Consider the following 12,406-nt stretch of genomic DNA (forward strand, 5'->3'; position numbering starts at 1 on the left):
CTGCCCAGGTTAGTGCCCATGGCCCCTCCTGAACAGCACTACCTGTCCCTGGGCCCCTGAGGATGACCTCCCCAGCCCTCAGGCAGGTGATCTGGCCTTGCCTTTCACAGAGAACACCAAGGTCCCTGCCCAGAGCCACAAGGTGGTGGTGTTGGGAGGGGGAGACAGGGCCTGGAGGGCAGAGGGGCAAGGACGAGAGGCTGGGTGGTGGAGAGGCCTCACAGGAAGGCTCCCCTGGCTGCACCCCAGGCGGGTGCTGCAGGCCTGAGCGCTCAGATTTCAGCACTGACAGGTGAGACCTGGTTGAGCCATGGGTGTGGCTTGGCCATTGTCCCTGTGGGAGCCTTTGGGGCACCACACTTGAGCTGGGCATGGCTGCAGCCTGGTTCAGGCTGATTTGAGCCCCAAACACAATCTATTGCCATTGGGCCCCTCCCATGCCCCCAGGAGCCCAGGGCAGGGTGGCCTGCAGCGAGGGTCCTCCTCTGGGCCCACACAAGTGGTGGCCAGAACCAGCCTCTCCTCCCCAGTGAGCCCACAGCCACCCCACAAGGAAGTCTCTGCCTGCCCACCTGCTCTCCATACACACTGTCACACCTGCAGTCCTTGCATATGCACACAAACACAATACACACATCACACACACATATATACAACACATGTAAATGTAATGCATGCAGCATACATATACCATAAACAACATACAACACAAAACATATACACACAGACCCCACACACAACCAACACAAAACACAATTATACACACACAGGATACTTTCCCCACGTTTTTACTTTGAGCAACCAAAAAAACCTGAGAGATGAAAAGGGACTCTGAGACTTGAGAGAATTGACCCCCCTACCTGACGCATCTTTCCCAGTGGCCCTTGTACTGGTCTTAGCCCAGTCAGCATCCTGCCCTTCGTTTTGTGGGCTGGCCACGCCGGGTGCCCCACCCCGCACACAAAGTGGAGCTGCCCTTGGGCTGCTCAGCCCTTGGTCCAAGGGCCTCCCTAGCCCTCATCCCTCCTGCCATCCCCATGGGGCAAGCTCCCTACAGCCCCTGCTGCATGGGGGTCACCCAGGGAACATCTCTTCCTGCTGTGTGTGAGTCCTGCCTCTCTGGGCCTCTGGAGTGAGGTTGTCTCTGCCTCTCTAACAGCCTCTCTATGAGCAATTCAGTGAGCAAGGTCCTTGTCATGGAGTGAGTCGTCGAATCCCCCCAAGAACCCAAAGAGGTCAGGGCTGGCAGTGTGCCCATTTAGAAATGAGGGTCTGAGGCTCAGAGAAGTGAATCACACCAGCGAGGCAGAGCTCAGGCTCAAGTCAGTTGGCTGAACCTGTGCTCTTAACCATGGAACCAAAGCACCCCTTCAGCTTCCCTGGGCCATTCTCTTCAGGAGGGCGCCAACTGGATGGCCGGCCCAGGCTCGTGTCGGCCTGCACCAGGTGTGGTTGGGCTGAGTTCTCGCCCCTGCAGGGCGATCAGCTTATGGGGCTGACCCAACTACTTAACCTCCCTGTGCGTCAGTTTCCTTTTCTATCAATTGGGGATAATGGTAAAACCTTCCCTCTGTATTGTGGTGACATTAAAGAGTTAACCATTCTACAGTAGTCCCCTCTTATCTATGATTTCGCTTTCTGAGATTTTCCACAGTCAACCATGGTCTGAAAATACTAACTGGAAAATTCCAGAAATAAACAATACGTAAGTTTTCAATTGCCCATCATTCTGAGTAGCATGATGAAATCTCACGCCGTGCCGCTCCACCTGCCCAGGATGTGAATCAGCCTTTTGTCCAGCATATCCATGCCGTATACACTACCTGCTCGGTAGTCACTTAGTAACCATCTCAGTTATCAGATCCACTGTGGTGGTATCACAGTGCTTGTGTTCCCTTATTTTGCTTAATAATGACCCCAAAGTACAAGAGTCATGATGCTGGCAATTCGGATATGACAAAGAGAAGCTGTAAAGTGCTTCCTTTAAATGAAAAGGTGAAAGTTCTTGACTTAATAGGGAAGAAAATAAAATCATATGCTGAGTTTGCAAAGCTCTATGGTATCTTTTATTAGTATAAACAGTCGTCCCCCCTTACCTGCAGGGGAGACCCCCAGGGGATGCCTGAAACCACAGATAGTACCAAACCCTGTAAATACTGTTTTTTCCTATACATACATACATACCTGTGATAAAGTTTAATTTGTAAACTAGGCACAGTAAGAGATTAACAGTGACTAGTAATAAAATAGAACAATTATAACAATATAGTGTAATAAAAGTTACAATCCCACTAGGCAAGTTAGTCATCCCCCGGGCACCAATAGGCCAGCCAGGACTCCCAGCATGATGAAATGAAGCAGGGCAGGGAGCTAGATGGTCTGCCCTGGGACAGCCCTCAGGAGTTCACATGTAAAGGTGAGGGCTGGAGTTCATATAACCGAGCATGAAAGTGTGTGCATGTGTGTGAGTGTGTATGAGTGTGCGTCTGTGCAGCAGACGCAAGGCTCACAAGCCTGGAGAGGCCAGTGGGGACTACCCGGAAGGCTTCCTGGAAGAGGGGAGTCCTGGCCAGGAGTGAGATGAAGCCACAGGCTCTACGGACCAGGGGAGGCTGGCTGAAGTGAGGCCCAGGTGTCCCTGTCTGAGTCTATGCCACAGGCTACCCCTTCCCCGCCCCCCCCCACCCCCCCACGATCCTCCCTGCAGCTCCCTGTGGCCAGCAGCTCTGCAGCGCTCGGCTCTGCTCCACTTTGCTCAGCTCCACTCCAGGAAGGCCACCTCCTCCCTGCCCTCCTCCTCCCCCTCCTCCTGCTGTCACCACTTACCACTCAAAGCCTCGAGGGGGTGGGGACCCCAGGGCTGGACACAACCCACCGTGGCCCCAGAGCCCAGCTCGTCGGACGAACGCAAGGTCAGACGCAGGACCTCGGAGCCCTGAGGTGGGCAGTGTGCCAGGGTCCCTCACAGCCTCTTCAAGGTCAGTGCCAGCTGGGGATGCAGCCAGTCTGGGGTCCTTGAGACCTGTGGAGCCCACCCTAGGTCTCTCATTCCAGACCTCAGGCCCTAAAGTGAGATTTACTCCAGGTGTACCTGAGGCAAGCAGGACCAGGGGGCAGGGGGCACCCCTGTGCCCACAGGCTGGCCCAGGTCTGGGGGTCTATCAGGAGAGGTCCCAGGCGGGGGGCCAGCCCTGGCCCTGTTCACTGAGGCCTCACTGGGGACACCCTGCACCGGCCATGGGGAGCTAAAATTGGAAAGTGGCGAGTGGGAGGCAGCTGACAAAGCTATTTCGCGGGCTCTTCACTGTGCTCCGGTTTCATGCTCCTGCTCCATTAACCCGATCCTCAGGGCCTCCCTACCCCCACCCGGCTGATGAGGAGGTGCCTCAGCCCTTAGGCCCACAGTGCATTAGTCAGGCCCCACAGCCCCCTGACTTGGGCAGGGGCAGCGGACGCTCTTCTCTTATCTGAGACTTCAGAGGGGCTCACAGAGAACACCTGATCCTGTCGCAGGATCACTGTGTGACCTTGACGTGTCCCTGAACCTCTCTGGTCCATGATCCCTCCATCTGTGCAGTGGGGAGAATGCTGACTGTGGAGGACCGGGACATCTGGTTGTAGGGCTGGTGAGGGGGATCTAGGGTGGGAGACAGGGCCATGCCAGCCACTTCTCGTCCCAGCCCAGCCCAAGAGGGTGCCTGGACATGTTTCTCTCTTCAATTTGGGCCCAGAGTCTGCACCCATGGGGCCCTTGGGAAGGCCCCAGGCCAGGCTGGAGCAGGACAGGAAGGGCATAGGTGTTAGCTGAGGTCCCATGGATGGCCCAGCAGGACTTCTGGGAATGAGCTAGGCCCTGGCAGGAGGAGTGGCTAGGCTCACCCTGAGCCTGATACAGATCAGCACCTTGGACAGCATCCAGCACCTTCCCTGGTGCCCACTGGGCCCTGCCTGGCCCCAACCCGCTACCCCAGGGCACCTCCTCAAATAGCACAGTCTCCGGCCAGCATCCAGGGCCTGAATACACAGAGCACTAAGAGAGTGGGCCGGTGTGGCCACGGACACAGGCAGGGACCAGGGATGTGGCAGGCTGGGGCTCAGAGACTGGTTGGGGCCAGTGAGAAACTAGAGGCTGAATGAAAGGGATAGGCTTGGTGCTGGGGGCAGGACCTAGGGAAGTCACTGGAGGTAAAGACAGCTCAGGAGGGGTGTGGAAATCAAGGAAGGGGGCATGGAGGGCGTGGGGCTTGGTCAGGAGTTGAGGGAGGCTTACTGAGGGGGGTGGGGACCCTGAGGGCCAAAAACGTGATTCAGGTGATGCAGATAGGGTTTCTCCACATGAAGCTCATCAGAGGTATTGGCAGGAGCAGTTTGAGCAGAGGGTGGGGACCAGTCCCCCCAAAAGTCATGGAGGAGTAAATGAAGTTGAGGAAGGCAGGCTGAGTGAAGATTATGTTTTCAAGAGCCTTCAGTGGCAAAGTCAGGAGCTAGAGCAGCAAATAGGATGGAGCACCAGATGTTCGGGGCTTGGGAGGAGTAGGGGACAGGAGGGAGGGGAAATGATGGCAGGAGAGAAAGTCTCTCTTCAGAATGGGGTCCTCACCACCTTAGTAGGGGACCATGAAGTGGGACTAGGCAGGGCTCGGGGGCAGCAGTGCCCTCACCCAATCTGTCTCCCCCAGCCCCATCCAGGCTATGGGCATCAAGACAGCGTTACCTGCAGCGGAGCTGGGCCTATACTCCCTGGTGCTGAGTGGGGCCCTGGCCTATGCTGGCCGGGGCCTCCTCGAGGCTTCACAAGGTAACAGCTGGGCCCTGGGGCAGTAGAATTGGGACCCATCTTCCCCTGTGGACCACAGGGTTCAAACCAGCAAGGCCAGAAATTTAGCGGCTCCAGACCCAGGGTATTCCCTAGGCCCTGGGGGGTGGGCTGAGCCAGATGCAGAAACAGGGAGACATAGATGCAGAGGCACTGACAGGGACCTGGACACAGAGCGACAGAGAGCCACACTCAGCACTCAGGGATACAGTCAAGGACCTGGCCCAAGAACACAGTGAGAAGCAGAGGTAGAGAGAGAGACACAGACTGAGTCTCCTCCCCGCAGGGTGGGGGTCAGCCTTGCTGTAGGGGAAGATGTAGGGGGGTGATGTGAAGGGCTCCCCCTACCCTGAGGCCACACTCTGTTCTCAGATGGGGCCCACAGGAAGGCGTTCCGGGAGTCTGTGCGACCCGGCTGGGAGTACATTGGCCGGAAGATGGTAGGTCCCCCACACCCCAGGTCCCTGACTGGGGTCCATGACCCCTAGCACAGCTCTCCTATCCCAAACCCTTCCCTACTCTCCCCTATTCCAGATGTTCCCCCATAACAAAGGGCTCACAGTGGGGAGGGTTTTTGGCTTTAGGTTCAGCTCCTTCAGTTTCTCTAGTGGCCCTTCCTGTAGCTTCCTGGGGCCACATCAAGCCTGTCCCAGACCCTGCTCATTTAGGAAATAAATGAAAACGTGCTTCAGCAGGGGCTTCCAGCACCATCCCTCCCAGGAATAATGCAAAAATGGTGGAATGTCAGGCAATGTGCTGAGCAGAGGCGGAGCTCTGAGAACAGGGCAGCCCACATGATGTCCCTCATCCTCTCTACCGACCTACCTGGTACTTCCCTCAGAGAGGAAGCCAGGGACCTCCAGCCACTTCTCTCCTCCAATGCATAAGAAGAATATGGGGGCGGGGAAGGTGCTGGGATTCTGACCAGCCCAAGTGCCAGCCCATCCTAGCCCCTGCCCACCTTAACCTGCCTGGGCCTGCCCCAGGACGTGGCTGACTTCGAGTGGGTGATGTGGTTCACCTCCTTCCGCAATGTCATCGTCTTCGCCCTCTCCGGACATGTGCTGTTTGCTAAACTCTGCACGATGGTTGCCCCCCAGGTGAGCTAGACTTGAGTCACCCCGCCTCCCCCTGCCAGCTCCTCCTTGCTACAGAGATTTTGGGGAATCCATCCTGGGGTCCACTTGCATTTGTATGGAAAGGTAAATGCAGCCTTCTCCCTGTCCACAGCTCCGCTCCTGGATGTATGCTGTGTACGGGGCCCTGGCCGTGATGGGCACCATGGGCCCTTGGTACCTGCTGCTGCTGCTTGGCCATTGTGTGGGCCTCTATGTGGCCTCACTCTTGGGCCAGCCCTGGCTCTGTCTCAGCCTCGGCCTGGCCAGCCTTGCCTCTTTCAAGCTGGACCCCCTAATCTCCTGGCAGGTGTGCACTGGGGCAGGGCAGGGGTGGAGGGTGCAGGGATAGGACCTCAAACCTCTCACCTCACCCAGAGTCCTTGCCCCCTAAGTCTCCCCAAGTACTTCCTTCACTCTCCCACCTTCTCCAAGCCTGTGACCGTGGAGTATGCCCTACCCACAAAGTGGTCACCTCCCCCGCAGCAGGGACCTGTCCCGCTCATTCCCGGCTCTGTCCCAGCACTTACCATGGGTTGGCCCTCAATGGCCAATGCTGACTGGCTCTAGGAGAGAGAAAGGGGCAGGACCAGGCTGGGCCCCTGTGGCAGCTGGGTGGGCTTCCCAGAGATGAGGGGCACCTGGTGAGCTGGTGGCCTGTTCTCTCCCATCCAGAACGGGTTTGTAACAGGCACTTTTGATCTTCAAGAGGTGCTGTTTCAAGGGGGCAGCGGTTTCACAGTGCTACGTTGTACCAGCTTTGCGCTGGAGAGCTGTGCCCACCCTGATCGCCGCTACTCCCTAGCCGACCTGCTCAAGTACAACTTCTACCTGCCTTTCTTCTTCTTCGGGCCCATCATGACCTTTGATCGCTTCCACGCCCAGGTGAGGGGACATCTTGTGGATTCCCAGAGCAGGGCTGGGTCTCCCTCTTCAGACAGGAGTTCCCTTCTCAGATAGGACTCCCAGGGCAGGGTGTGTCTGCATCCTCAGGCATGACTCCAGGATGAAGCCATGACCCCCTGCCTCCTCAGACCCCAGGGTCCGGACACATTTCCCCTTCAGACAGGAATCACAGGATGCAGACTTGTCTCCTCCTTCAGACAGGACTCTCCTGCCACTCAGATGGGCCTCCCAAGACAGGACTGGGCTCCCCTGGAAGGCTGTGAACCCTCTTGAGACACCAGAGTGGCCTGTGTCTCCATCCTTGGGCAGGGCTGTCAGGATGAAGCGGCGTTTCCCTGCATCCTCAGACCCCCAGGCAGTTGATGACTTCCCATTCAGACATAGCTCCTCCGGCAGGGCTTGCCTCCCTCTCAGACACTTGGCCTCCCCCAGGTGAGCCAGGTGGAGCCAGTGAGGTGCGAGGGTGAGCTGTGGCGCATCCGGGCCCAGGCAGGCCTCAGCGTGGTGGCCATCATGGCAGTGGACATCTTCTTTCACTTCTTCTACATCCTCACCATCCCCAGTGACCTCAAGTTCGCCAGCCGCCTCCCGGATAGCGCCCTTGGTGGGTGCGCGCCCGGCCCAGGGCAGGGACAGGGGCTGGGCTGCCGCTCCAGAAAGACGGACCCTCTGCTCCCCTACGGCATCACAGCTGGGGCAGCTGACGCCCTGAGGGGGCACAGTACCCATCCTAGGGTCTGGGAGCGGGGATTTAATCTTTGAAATGCGTGGGACTCCGAGTTAGGTTTGTCTTGTGAGGCCTAGCGGTATCCGAGAGTCCTCCCCACCTCCCTGGGGCCTGGGGCGGATCTCCACCACCGGGGTGGGGTCTCCCTGGGGAGGGAGGGCGGGTCCCAGAAAGCGGGGGGCGGGGTCTCCGTAGAGGCGGTCCTGGCGCATGGACCTCCACCAGGGCTTGCCGAGAGCTTCCGTAGCGGAGGGCACAGCTCAGTGCCTCCCCCGATTGTGGGAGTTCGGGGAGGGGAGGCCGGCGCGACGCCCCCCAGGCAGTGATGGCACCCTGTCCCCAGCTGGCCTAGCCTACTCAAACCTGGTGTACGACTGGGTGAAGGCGGCCGTCCTCTTCGGCGTCGTGAACACCGTGGCGCGCCTGGACCACTTGGACCCGCCCCAGCCTCCCAAGTGCATCACAGCGCTCTACGTCTTCGCGGAAACGTGAGTGCGGGGTACGGGGGACATGCCCATTCCCTTAGCCTCTCCCCCATGGCCCCGGAGCTCTGCTCCTGGCTGTTTCACACCAATCTGCTCTCCTCCCACAGACACTTTGACCGAGGCATCAACGACTGGCTTTGCAAGTGAGTTGGGGTGGGGTGGGAGGATGGTCACAGCCATCCTGCCAAGTATCTGAACAGGGCATTGCCGAGATTGGTCCATGTTTTAAAAGATCACCCCTGGGCCAGAGGAAGTAAGGAGGGGAATGAGCAGCTCATCACAGAGGTCCAGATGAGAGACAGAGAGGTTTGGACTTGGGTGGGGGCCTTGAGGTGAGAGAAATGGTCAGAGTTGAGACACACAGCAGGCAGCCTGGACAGGACTTGGCCCTGGATTGGAGGGTACCAGGGAAGAGTAGGAGATGACTCCCAGATTTCTATCTACAGCCTGGGAGGATGGAGAGGCAGTTTCCAGAGAGGGGTTCAGTTTGAGAAATGTCTGCTTGGAACCTGGGAGACATCCTTGTGGAGGTTCAGGAAGGTGGCTGGGTCTGAGGGTCTGTGGTTCAGAGAAGTCTGAGGACTGATGGAACTCTGAGCATTGTGTGTGGGTGGGTGGTCTTTAGGCCTTGGGAATGGATAAGTCCCAACGAGAAAGAGTAGAGTAAGGAGAGAAGGGATAGCTGGGGCCTGCAAGGGCTCTGGTTGAAGGGAGAAGGAAGAGCTGGCAGAAGGTACTGAAAGGGGTGGTCAGAGGAACAGGAGAAAAGTCAAGACCGTTAATACCCCGGACACTAAGAGAAGACCATCTTGACCTGGTGAGGGCAACTGGGTCAGATGCTGTTGGGTCAAGGAAGCTAGAGACTGAGCGTTAGTGTTGGTGGCATGGAGGTGTCCGGCCCTTCAGTGGAGGGGCAGGGGCAGGCGAAGAGTGAAGGAAGTGAGGAACCACAGGGGAGTTCCTGTGTGGACAACTCCTGGTACTGAGGGAAGACAGAGGAGTGGCTGAAGGGAGAAGTGGGGTGTTTTAAAGATGAGAAATAATAGGACATGCTTGACTGCTGAGGGGAATTATTCAATAGAGCGGAAGAGGTTGGTAAGGCACGATAGGAGGGTGATTAATGGAGTGAGGGCCCTGAGGAGGGAGGAGGAGATGGAACTAGTGCCAGGCAGAGGCTTGGCTTCAGGACAGGGAAAAGAAAGAGAAGTAAGTGTGGATGCAGAAGGATGGCAGGTTAGTGTAGAAAGGTGAGGGATTCCACCTGAAGGCTCAGTTTTCTCCATGAAGTAGGAGGCAAGGTCATCAGCTGAGAGATGCAGGGTTGGGGGCATGGAGAGAGGCAGCATCTGTGTGCCTCCTTCCCTCCTGCCTAGATCCCCCCACACTCACGCATACTTGGCAAGGGGAGGTAAGGGTGGAGTAGCCACTGCAGAGCAGACAGAAGAAGCTGACTAGAGAAACCTTGGCGTTAGAGACCAGGTGGAGTTGGAGGTAGTGGATTTATGGACTCTAATATGTGAAGGTGTGAGATTTTCCCCATTAGGGCTTAGCTTCTTGGGTGTAGGTGAGGAAAAAGTGGGTGACTAGGCTCTCCCAGATGAGTGAGAAGGAAGAAGTGAGGGATAGGGTGTTTTAGGTTATTTATAATGATGACTCATTGAATATAAGCCTGTTAAGGAGTGTGGCGAAGATAGGAGGGATCACAAGATGAGGAGGGCGGGTGTCAGTGAGATTGAAGAACTGGAGCTGGAGGGCCAGGTCAGGAGGGGCTGGGTGAAGAATGGTAATTAGAAAGGAGGGAAATTTTAAGTGGTGACAAAGTTGGGATGTGGCCATGGTGGTGAGTGGGTGGCTGAGGTGGAGTGGAGAAGAACCCATTGGAAATGAGGATGTCAGGTGATAGAGAGGCCAATGAGTCTTCCACTGAATTTATTTAACAAGTATTTATTGAGCACCTACTGTGTGCCAGGCACTGTTCTAGGCACTGGCGATACAGCAGTGAACACGGCAAAGCCCCTGAACTCATGGAACTTACAGTCTAGTGGGGAGAAACAGACTATAAACAGGTAAACACATCCATAAGATAATTTTAGACGGTGGTAAGCATTATGAAGAAAATAAAACAGGGCAATGGGATAGAAGCTGGACACAGGATAGAAGCTTCTGTACTTGGGGTTTGGGCAGGCCTCTGTGAGGTGATATTTAACTGAGACTTGAGTGATAAGGAAATCTGGGGAGGAGAATTCCAGGTAGAGGGAACACGTGCAAAGGCCTTGAGCAGGAGCCAGCTGTGTGTATGCGAGGGCAAGAATGGTGGGTGATGAGGTCAGAGATGGAGGCAGAAACCAGACGATGTGGGATCTTCTAGCCAAAGTAAGGAGGTTGAGTTTATTCTAATTGTATCAGGAAGCTATTGGGGCAGGGTTTAATTGTGGAAGTGTTGGGATCCGAGTTACACTCTTAGAAGATGCCACTAGCTGCTGTGCAGAGAAAAGATGGTAGCGGGGCAAAGGCAGAAGCAGGAAGCCAACTTAAAAGGCTCTTGCAATAATCTGTGTGAGAGGAGATGAGCACCTGGACCAGGGTGGTGGTAGTGGAGGTGGTGAGCAGTGGTCAGGACTGAGTGGAGCCCATCGAATTTGCTGGCTTGGATGTGGGTGGAGAGGGGAATTGGGAGGCCAAGGTGGCGCCAAGGCTTCTGGCCTGCAACTGAATGGACGGTAGTGTCATTAACTGAGATGGGGATGGAGCAGGTTTGGGCAGGGATGGTGGCATCAGTCATTCAAGTGAGATGTCTGGTAACAGTTGAATATATGATTCAGGAGAGAGTAGGCTAAAGTCACAGACTTGGGGCTCACCAGCATAGAGACAGTATTCAAAATCTTGGGTCTGGATGAGATGACTTGAGGATTGAATCAACAAAGCTAGAGAAGATATGAAGCTCGAGGCTGAGCCCTCCACATTTTGACACTGGGTAGAGGAGGAGCAGCCACCTGAGGTCAGCAATGTTGAATGTGCCCAGGATGATGGCGTTGCGGAGGGCCGCCCCTGTTGTGTATCCTTTGCCCATCTCCCTCCTGCCCTTTCCCACACTGCCACCGGCCCCTTCTCCTGCCTTTCCCGCAGGTACGTGTATGACCACATTGGAGGGGAGCACTCCGAGGTGATCCCAGAGCTGGGGGCCACTGTGGCCACCTTTTCCATCACCACTCTGTGGCTCGGGCCTTGTGGTATCGTCTACCTGTGGTCATTCCTTAACTGCTTTGGCCTCAACTTTGAGCTCTGGGTGCAGAAACTGGCAAAATTGGGGCCCCTAGCACAAATTGAGGTGAGCAGGGAAGGTCTGGCACTGGGGTTGGCTGGGTCACTGGATAGGGTGGCACTACTGCTCTCTGTAGTCTTCCAGCCACACTTGGCCCCCAGTCCAGAACTTTCTCACCACTACCCTCCTGGTTGTCAGGGCAGTGGCTCCCACTGTGGGTAAATGGCCCTCCCTAACTTCTGTGTGGTGTGGGGCACCCAGGCCTGGCTGTATTGGTCAAGCCCTGCCCTCTCTCCAGACCTCAGTTTCCCCATCTTTAACAATGAGGGAGAGCTGACCTGGGACTCTCAGAGACACAGGCGTATCTCCAGGACCTGGATGGCCATGTGGGCAGGGCCTCTGAACAACCACATCTTCTTTCCCCTGGGCCTCTTGCCTCACTGTCAATGTTTTCCTGGACCCGGCAGGCCTCCCTGTCGGAGCAGACATCCCGCAGGGTCCGGGCTGTCTTTGGGGCCATGAACTTCTGGGCCATCATCATGTACAACCTAGTAAGTCTGAACAGCCTCGAGTTCACAGACCTGGTCGCCCGGCGCCTGCTACTCACAGGTGAGGGACAGGGGTGTGGGGATACAGAATGTGCCAGGCATCAGCCTTGAGGACTGTGACCTTCTAAAATGCCCTCACCTACCCCAATTCCCCAGGGACTCAACAGGGAGGGCCAGTTAAGTGGGGAGAGGCATGGGAAGAGAAGAGTCACTGAGGGGATGCTGCTCCCAGGCACTGATGACCTCGTTCCCACACAGGGTTTCCCCAGACCACGCTGGCTGTCCTGTTTGTCACCTACTGTGGTGTCCAGCTGGTGAAGGAGCGAGAGCGAACCCTGGCGCTGGAGGAGGAGCAGAAGCAGGACAAAGAGAAGCTGGAGTAGGTGGGAGGGGGAGGGGAGACGGGCTCTGCTCAGCTATTCCTGGGCCCAGGCCCAGGCCAGGCCAGATGGGGCCTGACTGATAGAATAAAAGACTTTTCTACCACAGTTTGGCTGTTCCCTGACCTTTCCCCCAGTAGTCTCCTGGCTCCTTGTCCATGCTGGAT

The 12,406-nt window shown here is 56.4% G+C and overlaps 1 protein-coding gene across 16 annotated transcripts in view; it reads left to right on the top strand.

The window, feature by feature from the left end:
- The window catches only part of HHATL (hedgehog acyltransferase like), a 63,697-nt gene extending 51,350 nt beyond the window's left edge, over positions 1–12,347 (top strand). For 12 of the 16 annotated variants that reach the window (XM_070575732.1, XM_070575737.1, XM_070575740.1 and 9 more), the window contains 11 exons: positions 4,680–4,798; positions 5,189–5,256; positions 5,803–5,916; positions 6,047–6,241; positions 6,607–6,816; positions 7,270–7,441; positions 7,908–8,052; positions 8,157–8,192; positions 11,176–11,377; positions 11,779–11,920; positions 12,118–12,347. In XM_070575732.1, the coding sequence (XP_070431833.1) occupies positions 4,680–4,798; positions 5,189–5,256; positions 5,803–5,916; positions 6,047–6,241; positions 6,607–6,816; positions 7,270–7,441; positions 7,908–8,052; positions 8,157–8,192; positions 11,176–11,377; positions 11,779–11,920; positions 12,118–12,242 (1,528 nt within the window). In that variant the 3' untranslated portion in view covers positions 12,243–12,347. Of the gene's footprint in view, positions 1–1,766; positions 2,979–3,989; positions 4,186–4,679; positions 4,799–5,188; positions 5,257–5,802; positions 5,917–6,046; positions 6,242–6,606; positions 6,817–7,269; positions 7,442–7,907; positions 8,053–8,156; positions 8,193–11,175; positions 11,378–11,778; positions 11,921–12,117 lie in introns of those variants that run through there. The other 4 variants (XM_070575746.1, XM_070575748.1, XR_011527042.1 and 1 more) reach the window with 4 other exon arrangements.
- Positions 12,348–12,406: the final 59 nt, after the last annotated feature.

This window comes from Equus przewalskii, chromosome 15 (genome assembly GCF_037783145.1).
Source record: "Equus przewalskii isolate Varuska chromosome 15, EquPr2, whole genome shotgun sequence".
Classification (NCBI taxonomy): Eukaryota; Metazoa; Chordata; class Mammalia; order Perissodactyla; family Equidae; genus Equus; species Equus przewalskii.